Source organism: Jaculus jaculus, chromosome 18 (assembly GCF_020740685.1).
Source record: "Jaculus jaculus isolate mJacJac1 chromosome 18, mJacJac1.mat.Y.cur, whole genome shotgun sequence".
Classification (NCBI taxonomy): Eukaryota; Metazoa; Chordata; class Mammalia; order Rodentia; family Dipodidae; genus Jaculus; species Jaculus jaculus.
In genome coordinates this window covers 15992427-16006278 of record NC_059119.1, presented here as the reverse complement: position 1 = coordinate 16006278, position 13852 = coordinate 15992427, and the positions used below count along the sequence as shown (strand labels likewise).

At 49.0% G+C, this 13852-nt stretch overlaps 1 protein-coding gene and 2 non-coding genes across 3 annotated transcripts in view; 1 reads left to right on the top strand and 2 right to left on the bottom strand.

Moving 5' to 3' along the window:
* Dusp29 (dual specificity phosphatase 29) overlaps positions 1-13852 on the top strand; it is a 34756-nt gene that overhangs the window by 8262 nt on the left and 12642 nt on the right. Inside the window, exon 3 of the mRNA XM_004657957.2 lies at positions 12969-13189. Within this exon, the coding sequence (XP_004658014.2) occupies positions 12969-13189 (221 nt within the window). The remainder of the gene's footprint in view (positions 1-12968; positions 13190-13852) is intronic.
* LOC123455923 lies at positions 2802-2908 on the bottom strand. Its single transcript, XR_006634220.1, has one exon. It is a non-coding gene; the product is annotated as a U6 spliceosomal RNA (small nuclear RNA).
* LOC123455881 lies at positions 11672-11773 on the bottom strand. The gene has a single exon (XR_006634188.1). It is a non-coding gene; the product is annotated as a U6 spliceosomal RNA (small nuclear RNA).

Here is a 13852-nt window from a genome sequence, read left to right as displayed (position 1 = left end):
CACACACACCCAAGCATTAAACATCCTAGAGATAAGACTGAGGATGGGGCGGGCTGGAGAGATGGCTCAGCAGTTAAGGTGCCTTGCCTACATAAGCCTAGGTTTGATTCCCCAGTACCCATGTAAGCCAGATGCACAAGGTGGCTCATGCATCTGGAGTTTGTTTACAGTGGTTAGAGGCCTTGGTGTACCTATTCATTTTTTTTTTCTCTTTCTCTGTCTCTGTCTGCTTCTCTCCCTCCCTCTCAAATAAATAAAATATATATTTAAAAAACTGGAGCTAGAGAGATGGCTTAGCGGTTAAAGCATTTGCCTGCAAAGCCAAAGGATCCCAGTTCGATTCTTCAGGACCCACGTAAGCCACATGCATGTACTGGCACATGCATCTGCAGTTAATTTGCAATGTCTGGAGGCCCTGGGGCACCCATTCTCTCCCTCTCTCTGCCTCTTTCTTTCTCTCAAATAAGTAAATAAAATATATTTAAAAACAAAAAAAGCAAACAAAACTTAAAAAAAAAAAAAACTGTGACTGGGGGTGGTATCACATGCCTTTAATCCCAGCACTCGGGAGGCAGAGAGGCAGGAGGATCGCCATGAGTTCAAGGCCACCCTGAGACTGCATAGTAAATTCCACACCAGCCTGAGCTAGAGTGAGACCCTACCTCAAAAAAAAAAAAATAAAGACCATGGAGATGGCTCAGTGTGTAAAGTGCTTGTCATCCAAGCATGAGGACCTGAGTTTGGATGCCCAGAGCCCATGTAAAAACGGCAAGCAGGCTACTACACACCTGTAGTCCCAGCACTGGAGAAGCGGAGACAAGAAATCCTGGGGCTTTACTAGTCTGGCCGAACTGTAGCACTCTAGGTTCAGCGACAGACCCTGCTCAGTAAGGCAGAGGGTAATCAAGCAAGATACCTGACCGTGCTGGGCGTGGTGGCGCCCACCTTTAATCTCAGCACCTGGGAGGTGCTGTGAGTTCGAGGCCAGCCTGGAGCTGCAGAGTGATTTCCAGGTCAGCCTGGGCTACAATGAGACCCTGCCTTGAAAAAGCCCAAAAATGACTAAGTAAATAAAATATACTTGGGGGCTGGAGAGATGGCTTAGTAGTTAAGCGCTTGCCTGTGAAGCCTAAGGACCCTGGTTCGAGGCTCAATTCCCCAGGATCCACGTTAGCCAGATGCACAAGGGGCGCCTGCGTCTGGAGTTTGTTTGCAGTGGCTGGAGGCCCTGGCGCGCCCATTCTCTCTATTTGCCTCTTTCTTTTTCTGTCTGTCCCTCTCAAATAAATAAATAAAAATAAACTATATACATATATACATATACATGTATTTGGGCTGGAGGGATGGCAGCTTACTTTTCACTCATGTTACACAGTCCCCAGTGCTCTGGCTCTGACCATGCTCCACGGCCACTTGAATCCAGAACCCAGGCCGATGGGACAGTTTCCTCTCTCACAGTAGAAAGAGAACCTTGGTCAACCATAACTTGCCATAGATGTGATATACGCCATGTTCTGTTTCATTGCAACCGTGTCTTACTATATAGCTCAGGCTGGCCTCCACTCCTGACCCTTCCTACATCACCTCCCAAATGCTGGCATGTATGCCGCCGCAACTAGCTAGCGCGTACCATTTTTGCTCACTTAAAATTTTTAAAATAAGCCGGGTGTAGTGGCGCACGCCTTTAATCCCAACACTCAGGAGGCAGAGGTAGGAAGACCGCCATGAGTTCAAGGCCACCCTGAGACTACATAGTGAATTTCAGGTTGGCCTGAGCTAGAGTGAAACCCTAAAAAAATAAATTAATTAAATAAAATTAATATTTTTTTACTTATTTGCAAGTAGAGTAAGATAGAACAGAGACAGAGAGAGAGAAAGAATGGGTGCACAAGGGCCTGTACTACTGCAAACAAACTCCAGATGCATGCGCCCCTGGGTGTTTGGCTTTATGTGGCTACTGGGAAATCAAACACGGGTCAGTAGGCATTATAAGCAAGTCCCTTAATCTCTAAGCAATCTCTCCAGTCCTTAAAAATAATTTTATTGAGCCGGGTGTGGTGGCACACGCCTTTAGTCTCAGCACTCAGGAGGCAGAGGTAGGAGGATCGCCATGTGTTTGAGGCCACCCTGAGACTACAGAGTGAATTCCAGGTCAGCCTGGGCTAAAGTGAGACCCTACCTTGAAAACCCAAAAAATAAGATAATTTATTTATCTGCAAGCAGAAAAAGAGAGAAGAGAGACAGAATAGGTGCATCAGGGCCTCCAGTTACTACAAATGAACTCCAGATGTATGCCTCATTGTGCATCTGGCTCTATGTGGGCACTGGGGAATAGAACTCAGGTTGTTAGGCTTTGTAGGCAAGTGCCTTAACTGTTGGGCTGTCTCTTTAGCTCCCAAACAAATTTTATTAAAATTTTCATGTTTTTCGCTGGGTATGGTGGCACATGCCTTTAATCCCAGCACTTGGGAGGCAGATGTGGGAGGATCACCGTGAGTTCGAGGCCACCCTGAGACGACATAGTTAATTCCAGGTCAGCCTGGACCAGAGTGAGACTCTACCTCAAAAAAACAAAAACAAAACACTTGTTGTTTTTCGAGGTAGGGTCTCACTCTAGCTCAGGCTGACCTGGAATGCATGATGTACTCTCAGGGTGACTTTGAACTCAGTGATCCTCCTGCTTCTGCCTCCCAGGTGCTGGGTTTAAAGGTGTGCACCACCACCCCTGGCTAAAAAAACACTTTTTTATTGGTAGGATCTTGTTACAAAACTGAGGAATGTGAGGGACGGGGGCCTGCTCCAAAAATAAGGAATGCTTCACGAATTTGCATGTCATCCTTGCTCAGGGGCCATGCTAATCTTCTCTGTATCGTTCCAATTTTAGTATATGTGCTGCCAAAGCGAGCACTTCAGCAAGCCCAACAGACTGGCCTTTTTTGTTTTTTTAACGTGTGTGTGTGAGTGAGAGAGAGAGAATTGGTGCACCGGAGCCTCCAGCCACTGTGACTAGCTGCAGACGCCTCCACCACTTTGTGCGCATGTGCCACCTTGAACACTTGAGTCACATTGTGTGTCTGGCTTTTTTTTCAACCAAGAAAAGATTTATTTGTATTTATTTATTAGAGACAGAGAGAAGGGGGGAGAGAGAGAGAATGGGCACACCAGGATCTCTAGCCCCTGCAAACGAACTCCAGAGTCATGGGCCACCATGTGCATCTGGCTTACGTGGGACCTGGAGAATCGAACCTAGATCCCTGGCCTTTGCAGGCATGTGCCTTAACCGCTAAGCCATCTTTCCAGCCCTTTACCCACATTTTAATGGACCAACAACTCCATGTGATGATGTGGTTAGGGAAGTATAACATACTCCTTGAGAGGGACAGCAAATATTACAAGTGGCAAGACAACGTACCACAAGGTCACTCGGAAAGGTGTAAGTGGACGTGATCTTTTAGACTAGCTCTGGGAAGCATCTAAGAAATAAAGCATGCGGAAATGATAAAAGTAATAGACACGTGTAAATGTCATCACAATTGTTGCTACTTACGGGAAAACTCAGAAAGGTAGGTCAGGAAGTCACTGGGCAGGACTCTGAAGCATGAACATGCTCTGCTTAAGAGAGGGCCAAACAATGACAGAGTTTGCTACCTTGACCTTTGACCTTGCTTCTTTCAACCAAGAAAATGTCACTGCCCTTTCAGTTCAAACCAGCTCCGCCCAGACAAGCCCCAGAAACACACACACACACACACACACACACACACACACACACACACAGGAAAAGCTCCAAGGTCAAGTGTCTCTTAAGCCTAAGTCTCTCGCTTTTCCCTGATCTTGGCTTGGGACTCCCTCCTGTGACACCCACTTAACAAGGCACAAGAGGCTCGCAGAAGCTTGCAGAAAACGCTGCCGGTTCCACTGCCAGTTCACCTAGGAGGGGTTATTTATAACCTGGGCCACGAGCAGACAAGGCCACCTCGCCTGGGTTTCTTGGTCCCTTTGGTGGTGTGGCCCAAAGCAATGGAAAGCCCAGAGCTAGGTAACCAGGCACAAAGCATCAGTTTTAAGTTAATATTTGTGTTTAAGTTGCATTTTTCTTTTCCCACGAAGCGCCTGAGAGTTTTGAAAGCCACGCGCTGGGCTCTGGAAGTGAAGGCTGGTGGACCCAGAGGAAAGCGTGGGTGTCCTCGGCAACCCAGGTCACCATCTGTTCTGAGCCTGAGCCAGTGGCATGTGGGACCTGCTGGGGACCAGGCCTAGCTCCAAGTTGATGCTCATTCTCTCTCCTCCCTTTTCCTCACGGCCATAGGGAGACAGGTGGGATGGTCTGTACCAAAGACTAGCTTCGGCCAAGTCAACAAGCTCTCGGAGCAGCCATTTCTTCATCTAAGAAATTTAGGGTTTCATGATTCACACCTAACAGAGCTTAACACAGTGCCCGGCACACTCAAGTGTGAACTGCAAGATGAGGCGGGTTCTAGACATCACACTCATGGTGTGGGTGAAGAAGAAGCACTAGTTTTGTCACAGAGAGCCCTTGGGTCCTCAGGGCGGCTTGGATCAAGTTTCTCCCCCGCGGGCTGGGGAGACAGCGCCGTTGGTTAAGAACTTGCTGTGCAAGCATGAGCGTTCACATTCTCAGCACCCAAATAGAAGCTGGGCAGGCATGGGGGTGCACCTGTAATCCCAGCCCTTGAGTAGCAGAGACACGAGATTCCCCAGGGCAAGCTGACTAACTAGACTAGCCAAATTGGCAAGACCTTGGCTCAATGAAATAAGGTGGAGAAGGCCGGGCGTGGTGGCGCACGCCTTCAATCCCAGCATTCAGGAGGTAGAGGTCGAGGTCGAGGTCGGAGGATCACCCTGAGCTCAAGGCCAGCCTGAGATGACACAGTGAATTCCAGGTCAGCCTGGTTAGAGTAAGACCCTACCTCAAAAAGCCAAAAAAAAAAAAAGTAATAATAATGTGGAGACTGGTTAAGGATGGTACCCAAAGTCAACTTCTGGCCTTCACATACAGAGAAACACACAAACACACACACACACACACACACACACACACACACACATGTACCCATTGATATGCAAACACATACACACAGGGAATCACAACATATACAAATACGCATGCAAAAAAAACGAAATAAAATCTCCTATGAGGTCCTATCGGAAACCCAGCAATGTTGGAAGGAACACCTCTTGGCCTTCTAGGTGCCCCGGGGACAACCTTAAGGCCTAAGGAGGCAGGGCCATGTCGAAGCCCTAGGGGCCTTTGAGTTTCAGAATTTCTATAGCATTTTCTCCGTCCCAGGTTATCCCCACAGAATTCACCCAGAGGGGTATCCAGAAACCCCAAGGCCCCATTGTGCATCAACACAGATTAACTGAGAAGAAACCACAGACAGGAAGGTCTGCTGGGTCAGGAGAGGTGGTGGGACATGGTTAACAGGCCACCTATGTCCCTGTGGGGAAGTCTTCCTCTTTCTCTACCCGTTTCCCGTAACTTGTTGGAGGCTGAGCCTTCCCCAGTGGGAAGCACGGGCTCAAACCAGGGTACAGAGAAACTCTGAGGCAAGACCCTGGCACAGAGTTCAAGTTCCCACTGCGTGTGGCCTTTGGCAAAACAGTTTATTGTTCTGGGACTCAGTTTCTTTATTTGTTAAATAAAGGATGATTTCGAAGGTCCCATCCAGCTCTAAAATACAATTCTTTTAAAATGTCCTATTAAATAAAATTAGGCTTTATTAGATTCAAGCACATACTTGTTTTATTACTCTTAAGTCATTTAAATTAGATTCAAATTAGGTTAACCAAGTGTTGCCCTCCAGAGAGCCAGGGACTCAGAGATAAGAATAATTCACAGCCTCTTATCAATCAGCAGTCCCTAAATGGGTGCTTCAAAAAACGCTGGAGCATGCTTGAAAGCACTAAGTTTCTGCAATTTAAATATTCTCACTTTAATCTCCTTCAATCTTTCATTTGCTTAGCAAAATCTTTTTTCTTTTCATACAGTCAGCAGGAAGAGAAATATCCTAGCTACTGTCAAAGTGATTGCAAATTCCTAGGCAGGGAGACCTCCTGTGATAAGACCGGGCCTGAAACAGGGTAATTGAGAACCCTCCCTTCCTGCTCCAGCTCCACAGCGTGGTGTCCCTGTGAGCCACCACCAGGATGCTCTTAAGCTGTTCTGCTGTTTCAATGGCTGAGGCCAGAGGCAGCTCAGCAGCTTGGCTTTTATTAACACCATAGTTGCCTCCAAGACCTGGTGTCTGGGATCATCAACAACACCTTGGCCTCCCCAAAGAGCCCAATTCTTCCCAGGCCAAATGCCTGTGCCCAACTCCCCACCACCCACAGCCCAAGCTTGCTTTCCAGGTGTCTCTGCCTTGCCCATCCCCATTTTTCATGTTCTCATTTATTTAAGAGAGAGAGAGAGAGAGGCAGATCGAGAATGGGCGCGCCAGGGCCTCCAGCTACTGCAAACCAACTCCAGATGCATGCACCCCCAGCTTGTGCATCTGGCCCTTCATGGGTACTAAGGAATGGAACCTGAGTCCTTGGGCTTTGCAGGCAAGCGCCTTAATTTCTAAGCCATCTCACCAGCCTCCATTCCTACTTTCCACTTTGTTTTTTTTTAAAACATGTATACATGTGTATGGTATGCGTATGTGTGTACTGTGTTCATGTGTGGAGGCCAGAGGTTGATGTTGGGTAACTTCCTCAGTCATCTTCCACATTATTCCATTTGTCATTCATTCATTCATTCATTTTGAGATAAGGTCTCATGTGGCCCAGGTTAGCCTCCAGTTTCACACTGCTGAGGATGACCCTGAACTTCTGAGCCCTCTGCCTCTACTTCCACAGTGCTGGAATTACAGGCATGTGTCACCGCCTCCAGCTTACCTGGTGCCGGGGGTCAAACTCAGGGCTCTGTGGATGCTAAGCAGGCCCATATGCCCAGCTCTCCACCTTATTTTTGGAGACACAGTCTCTCACTGAACCCCGAGCTCACCCATTCAGCTAAACAAGCTAGTTTGTAAAGCCCTAGGGACTGTCCTCTCTCCATCTCCAGGTCTCTAGGATTTCAGGCACGAACCACCACACTCAGCTTTCTTGTGGGCCCTGGGGTTCTGAACCCAAGTCCTCATGCTTGCACAGTGGACCATCTGCCCAGCTCCCATTCAAATGTTTTGCCCCCAACCAGACAGCAGCCTCAAAAGCCAGAGGTTAGCTGGTTGTGGTGGCACACACCTTTAATCCCAGCCCTTTGGAGGCAGACGTAGAGGATCGCTGTGAGTTCGAGGCCACCCTGAGACTATATAGTGAATTCCAGGTCAGCCTGGGCTACAGTGAGACCCTACCTCAAAAAAAGAAGAAAAAAAAACAAAGCCAGAGATTACTTCCAGAGCCTGCAGCTGGGGACACTAGAAAGGAAAGATGAAGCCTTCCACTGGTGCCTCTGGAGAGCCGGGACCCCACGGCCCCAGGCGCAGCTCGCACTTGGCCTGTTTCTCCGGGCTGTGGCGCAGCCAGCTGAGGCGCAGCCGCACTGCAAGGCTACAGTGAGCATGGCGGGTGTTTCCCAGAAGACGCGGGAAGCCTGGACTCTGAACTTGCAACTACTGAAGCTGACTTAGGCACACCTGGGCACCCATTATGGGCAAGAGGCCAGGGAGAGGTGCCTGAGGCTCTTTTTTGGTTTTTCAAGGTAGAGTCTTGCTCTGGCTCAGGGCTGACCTGGAATTCACTCTAGTCTCTGAGTGGTCTTGAACTCACAGCCATCTTCCCACGTCTGCCTCCCAAGTGCTGGGATTAAAGGTGTGCGCCACCACACCTGGCTGGCTAGGCCTTCTCAAGCTAGACGAATCCCTCTCAGTGGAGGCCTCAAACAATGTGAAAGGGTTCTCTGCACGGCTAGCCACGTGCCAAGTCTAATCATTAAGACAGCATCACATCTCAGCAACAGCCCTGCTGGGGGGATGCTTTCTTCCCCTGGTCTCCACCCTCGAAAGCCTGGGGTTTTGGGGAGTAGAGCACAGCGGAAGAGGTTTTTGCTTATTCTGTTCTTTTGCGCCCAGGCTACCCTGGAATTTTCCTTCTTTCTGTCTTTCTCTCCCGAGTCCTCAGGAAGCACCTAGCAGGAAGAGATTTCTAACAGGAATTAAAAATCCTGAGGCCACCCCATGTCTTTGCAATAACCAGTCTCTCCTGGATACTAAGGAAATAATATCAATAAAATCACAGCGCACATTTCACATGGCAAATGGATATTATGACATACTCATTACTAAAATTTACAAAACACAGACCAAAAGAAAAAAATTAAGATTCCCTTAATCCCATTATCCAGAGATAAACACATTTTGATGTACATTTTCCTATTACATTTCCCCTTGAATGTCTTTAACCTGTCAAAGAAGCTTTAATATGACACCATTTGATTTCACAGACTCTCATAAAGAAAGCACCACCTTTGTAATTGGTTCTATTCAGCAAGCAAGTTAAACTGAGACTCCAGAGGGTTCCATTGTTTTAGTTCCTACAGCAGTTTAAGCTGTCATTCCCTAGAAATAGAAGGCCAGAGAGGGGGTTATGAGGACAACTTGTCCCCTTCCCAACTTAGGTAGCCAGAACCCTGAAAAAACCTGCAGTGGGCCTCAGATGGTCACCCCGTCTAAGGCTCTCCATGAGCCCTTTCCTCTTAGACGCAGCCAGCCACCTGGGTGTGGTGAGTGGAGGAGTCAGGCAATGAGCCTTCTGCCTATGTATCCTGAACCTGACCCCAAAAGCAACAAAGTGAAAATTGCTATTTATTCTAACTATCATTTGATTCTGTTGGGTCCCAGTTGCTGAGCTGAGAGAGAATGGTCTTTCTGGTGGGCAGGGCTTCCTGTCAAGGACAGTTAATTTTAATTTTTCCACTGAGCTCAACCTCAAAGTGAGGCTGATTGCTACTCAGCAAGACGGACTGCATTAGGGGAGACTTTAATTGAGTGCAGATCTGTGTCCTAAAAGCCTAACGTTTGTTGTATATATATTTTGGGACAAGAAGAAAAATGAAAAGCAGACTTTTTGGAGGACAAAAAACTGTAAGCAGAATGTGTTTCACAGACAGGCTGGCAGCAACAAGGGCAGCTGGGGAGCTCCTCAGAACCCCCAACTTGCCTCAGGGCAGTTGTTTTTTATTATTATTTTTAAATTTTATTTATTTATTTATTTACTTGAGAGTGACAGAGAGGCAGGGAGAGAGAGAGAGAGGGAGAGAGAGGGGGGGGAGAGAGAGAGAGAAAGAGGGAGGGAGAGAATGGGCATACCAGGGCCTCCAGCCACTGCAAACGAACTCCAGACGCATGTGCCCCCTTGTGCATCTGGCTAACGTGGGTCCTGGGGAACCAAGCCTCAGACTGGGGACCTTAGGCTTCACAGGCAAGCGCTTAACCACTAAGCCATCTCTCCAGCCCAGTTGTTTTGTTTTGTTTGTGACAGGGTCTGACACTAGCCCAGGCTGGCCTGGAACTTGTGGCGATCCTCCTGTCTCAGCCTCTTGAGCGTTGGGATTGCAGGGATGAGTGACCACACCCAGCTTCCCCACACAGCAGTCTGACAGGCTGTTTGAAAACCTTTCTAAGGGCCCAAAGCCTGTGCTCAGTTAACGTTCCCAAACACTAGGGTCTACTGCTGTTCCTGTCATGGCGGGGCTGGGGACTCTGGGGAAGTAGGGACATGTCATGCATTGACAGAAAACACAGTATGTGTTTCTTTGCAGGGTTCCTCCACGCCCAGGGTGCTGACCCCAGCAGGCATCCAGTATGGTTACTTCTATCCACACCCTTGACATGAGTCGGCTGTGGAAGCTTAATGTCACTTCTGCCCTCTGGCAGTTAAGGTTCAACACCCTCCTCTGAATGGTAGATTGGTTTTTGCGCCATTAAGAAACATCTTTTTTTCTCTCTCTCTTTTTAAAAGAAATTTTATTTATTTATTTGCAAGGGAAGAGAGAGAGAGGGAGAAGGAGAATGAGTGGGCCAGGGTCTCCAGCCAGTGCAAATGAGCTCCAGATGCATGTACCACTTGGTGCATCTGGATTTATGTGGATACTGCTGAGCCATCTTTCCAGGCCCCTGCCCCCTGTTTTTTTCTTTTTTTGTTGTTGTTCTTTTTCAAGGTAGAGTCTCACTCTAGCCCAGGCTGACCTGGAATTCACTATGTAGTCTCAGGCTGGCCTCAAACTCACAGTGATGATCCACTTAACTCTGCCTCCCGAGTGCTGGGATTAAAGGTGTGCGCCACCACACCTGGCTTTTTTATTTTTTTGCATGTGTGTGTGGTGTACATACAGGTATGCATGTATGTTCATATGTTTAGTGCTGTATGGGTGGATGCTTGTGCACATGTGTGCATATGGATGTCGGAGATAGATTTATTATTTGTTAGAGACAGAGAGATTTACTTATTAGAGACAAAGAGAGGGGTGGGAGGGCGAGAGAGAGAGAGAAAATGGGCATGCCAGGGCCTCTAGACACTGCAAACAAACTCCAGACACATGCACCACCATGTGTATCTGGCTTACAGGGGACCTGGAGAATCGAACCTGGGTCCTTAGGCTTCGCAGGCAAGCGCCATAACCGCTGAGCCATTTCTCCAGCCCTGGATGTCTTTCTCAATCACTTTCTACCTTATTTACTGAGACAGGGTTCCTCACAGAACCCAGAGCTCATCAATTCAGCTCATTCTCACTAGCCAGCTTGCCCTGGGAGATGGGGGGCGTCCCCTGTCTCTGCTTCCAAAGTGCCAGGATTACAGGTGGGCCACAATGCCCACCTGAACTCAAGTTTCCCCACACAAATCATTGTCCCAACCCCAAGAGACTTAGCTTCTTCTTTTTGTCTTATTTATTTATTTGAGAGAGGCCAGGGACGGGGGGCGGGGGGGGGGCAGAGAGAAAAAGAGAATGGGCATGCCAAGGCCTCTAGCCATGCAAACAAACTGCAGATGCATGCACCAGCTTTTGCATCTGGCTTTATATGGATACTGAGGAATCGAACCTGAGTCTTCTTAAAGCCAAATTCAACCAACCCTTCTCAAACACTGGCTAAAGTTCTCAACCACCAAATACAGATCGTGATATCCAAACACTTCCAAGATCAAAGCTTGTACTTCCTCCAAACAAATTTCCTCTCCTCCCTCATCCTCTGGTTTTATGCTCCGGTCAAGCCATCTCCCCCTTCTTGCCTCCACTGCAACAGCCTAAAGACTTCCCTCTCTGCTTTTATTCCGCCGCCCCCCCCCACACACACACACACAAGGTAGGGCTTCCCTCTAGCCTAGGCTGATCTGGAATTCACTATGTAACCTCAGGGTGTTCTCAAACTCACGAGGATCCTCCTACCTCTACCTCCCCAGAGCTGGGATTAAAGGCGTGTGCCATCATGCCCGGCTGCTTTTCTTTTCTTTTCTTTCTTTTTTTTCAATTAAAAAAAATATGGAGGGATGGCTTAGCGGTTAGTTTGCCTGCAAATCCAAAGAACCCAGATTTGATTCCCCAGGACCCATGTTAGCCAGATGCACAAGGGGGCACACATGTCTGGAGTTTGTTTGTAGTGGCTGGAGGCCCTGGCGCGGCCATTCTCTCTCTCTCCCTCTTTCTCTGTCAAATAAATAAATAATTTAAAAAAATATGGAACACTTCATGAATTTGTGTGTCACCCTTGGGCGGGGCCATGATAATCTCTAGATCATTCCAATTTTTTGTTTGGTTTGGTTTGTTTTTCAAGGTAGGGTCTCACTCGGGCCCAGGATGACTTGGAATTCACTATGTAGTCTCAGGGTGGCCTCGAACTCATGGCAATCCTCCTACCTCTGCCTCCCAAATGTTGTGTCATTCCAGTTTTAGTACGTGTGCTGCCAAAAGGAGCACTGCTTCTGCTTTTTGCCCCACTCCAGTCCATCGCCACATGCCAGCCAGCATCTTTAAAGAGTAAACAATGTTCACTTCTTTCCAAAAGTACTCACAAATATGGCTGTATCACCTGGAGCCAACAGCTCTCCACAGAACAACCTATTGCAAAGGACTCAACAAAGCAACTTATTCCTGTTCATATTAGCTCTATTAACCTTGTCAACATCAATTCAAGAATTTTTCCCAATCCCAATGAAATATTCATATTAAATTAAAAATATTCATATTAAAAATTTCTAGCTCCAGCCTCCAAACCCCATACATATTTATGGGGGAGAGACAAAGAGAGGGAGAGGGAAAAAGAGAGAGAGAACGGGCTCACTACGGCCTCTTGCTGCTACAGATGAACTCCAGATGCATGAGCCACTTTGTGCATGTGGCTTTACATGGGCACTGGGGAATGGAACCCAGGCTGACAGGCTTTTCAAAACAAGCCCCTTTAACCACTGAGCAATTTCCCCAGCCCAGAAGCCCACTATTTTTTTTTTAATTTATTTATTGGAGAGAGAGAGGCAGAGAGAGAGAGAGAAAATGGGCACGCCAGGGCCTCCGGCCACCACAAATGAACTCCAGATGCATGCACCACCTTGTGCATCTGGCTTACATGGGTCCTGGAGAACTGAGCCTGGGGCTCTTAGGCTTCGCAGGAAAGTACCTTAACCACTAAGTCATCTCTCCAGACTCCAGAAGCCCGTTTCCAAGGGTCTCTCCTGGTGTGTGTGTGGGAAGACTCTGTGAAGGAAGCCTGATAAATAGGTTTATCTTAGCGGCCTTTTTGAGGGGTCTGGCAGGCCCAGTTCTGCGCCCACCGTGCCACCCTGCAGGAATCGGTGAGCGATGAAACGTGAAAGGACGAGGATGACCACCCGGCACCCGGCCCACCCCAGCCCTGGACCCAAGGGGAAAGGGTAGGGAGGAGCGGTGCCCAGGGGGCTCCCGTCTGCAATCGCCTTATCCCGGGCCCCGGGCCCGCGGCCCACCCGTTCCCCCCTCTCTTCCTCGCGCCCAGGGCGACGGCGCTGGACCGCTACGGGCTGCAGAAGGCGGGCTTCACGCACGTGCTGAATGCCGCCCACGGCCGCTGGAACGTGGACACCGGGCCCGACTACTACCGCGACATGGCCATCGAGTACCACGGCGTCGAGGCCGACGACGTGCCCACCTTCGACCTCAGCGTCTTCTTCTACTCGGCCGCCTCGTTCATCGACTCGGCGCTCGGCGACGACCACAGTAAGAGCCACGCCCCCGGGCCCGGCCACGCCCCCTGCCCATGGCCACGCCCCCACCCGGAGGCCCCGCCCCCAGCCAGCCCGGAAGTGCTTCTCTAACCTGCCGCAGGAAGGTGGTGGCTGAGGCCTTGGCACGCCCAACTTGCTGTTGGTGGGGTTCTTGGCTTGTTGTCTGGTGTGGGGAATGGGAATGGAGCGTGTTAGAGGAAAGGGCAGCAAGGGTGCGGTGCTGGAGAAATGGTTCAGCAGTTAAAGGCCCTTGCTTGCGAGCCCTCACGGCCTGGGTTGGATTCCGCAGTAACCACGTACAGCCAGATGCAGGAAATGGTACATGCATGAAATGGCACACGCACCTGGACTTACCTTTGTAGTGTCAGGAGGTCCTGGTGTGCTCATACCCACTCTTGTGAGCTCGCTCTCGCGCTCTCTCTCTCTCTCTCTCTCTCTCTCTCTCTCTCTCTCGTAAACAAATAAAAATTTTTATTTTTAAGGGCAAGGGTGGATTAGGAGCCCTCAAAAATCTCAGTTTGGGGCCTGGAGGGGTGGCTCAGTGGTTAAGACGTTTGCCTGCAAAGCCAAAGAACCCTGGTTTGGTTCCCCCGACTAACGTTAGCCAGATACATAAAGGGGCACACACATCTGGAGTTTGTTTACAGTGGCTGGA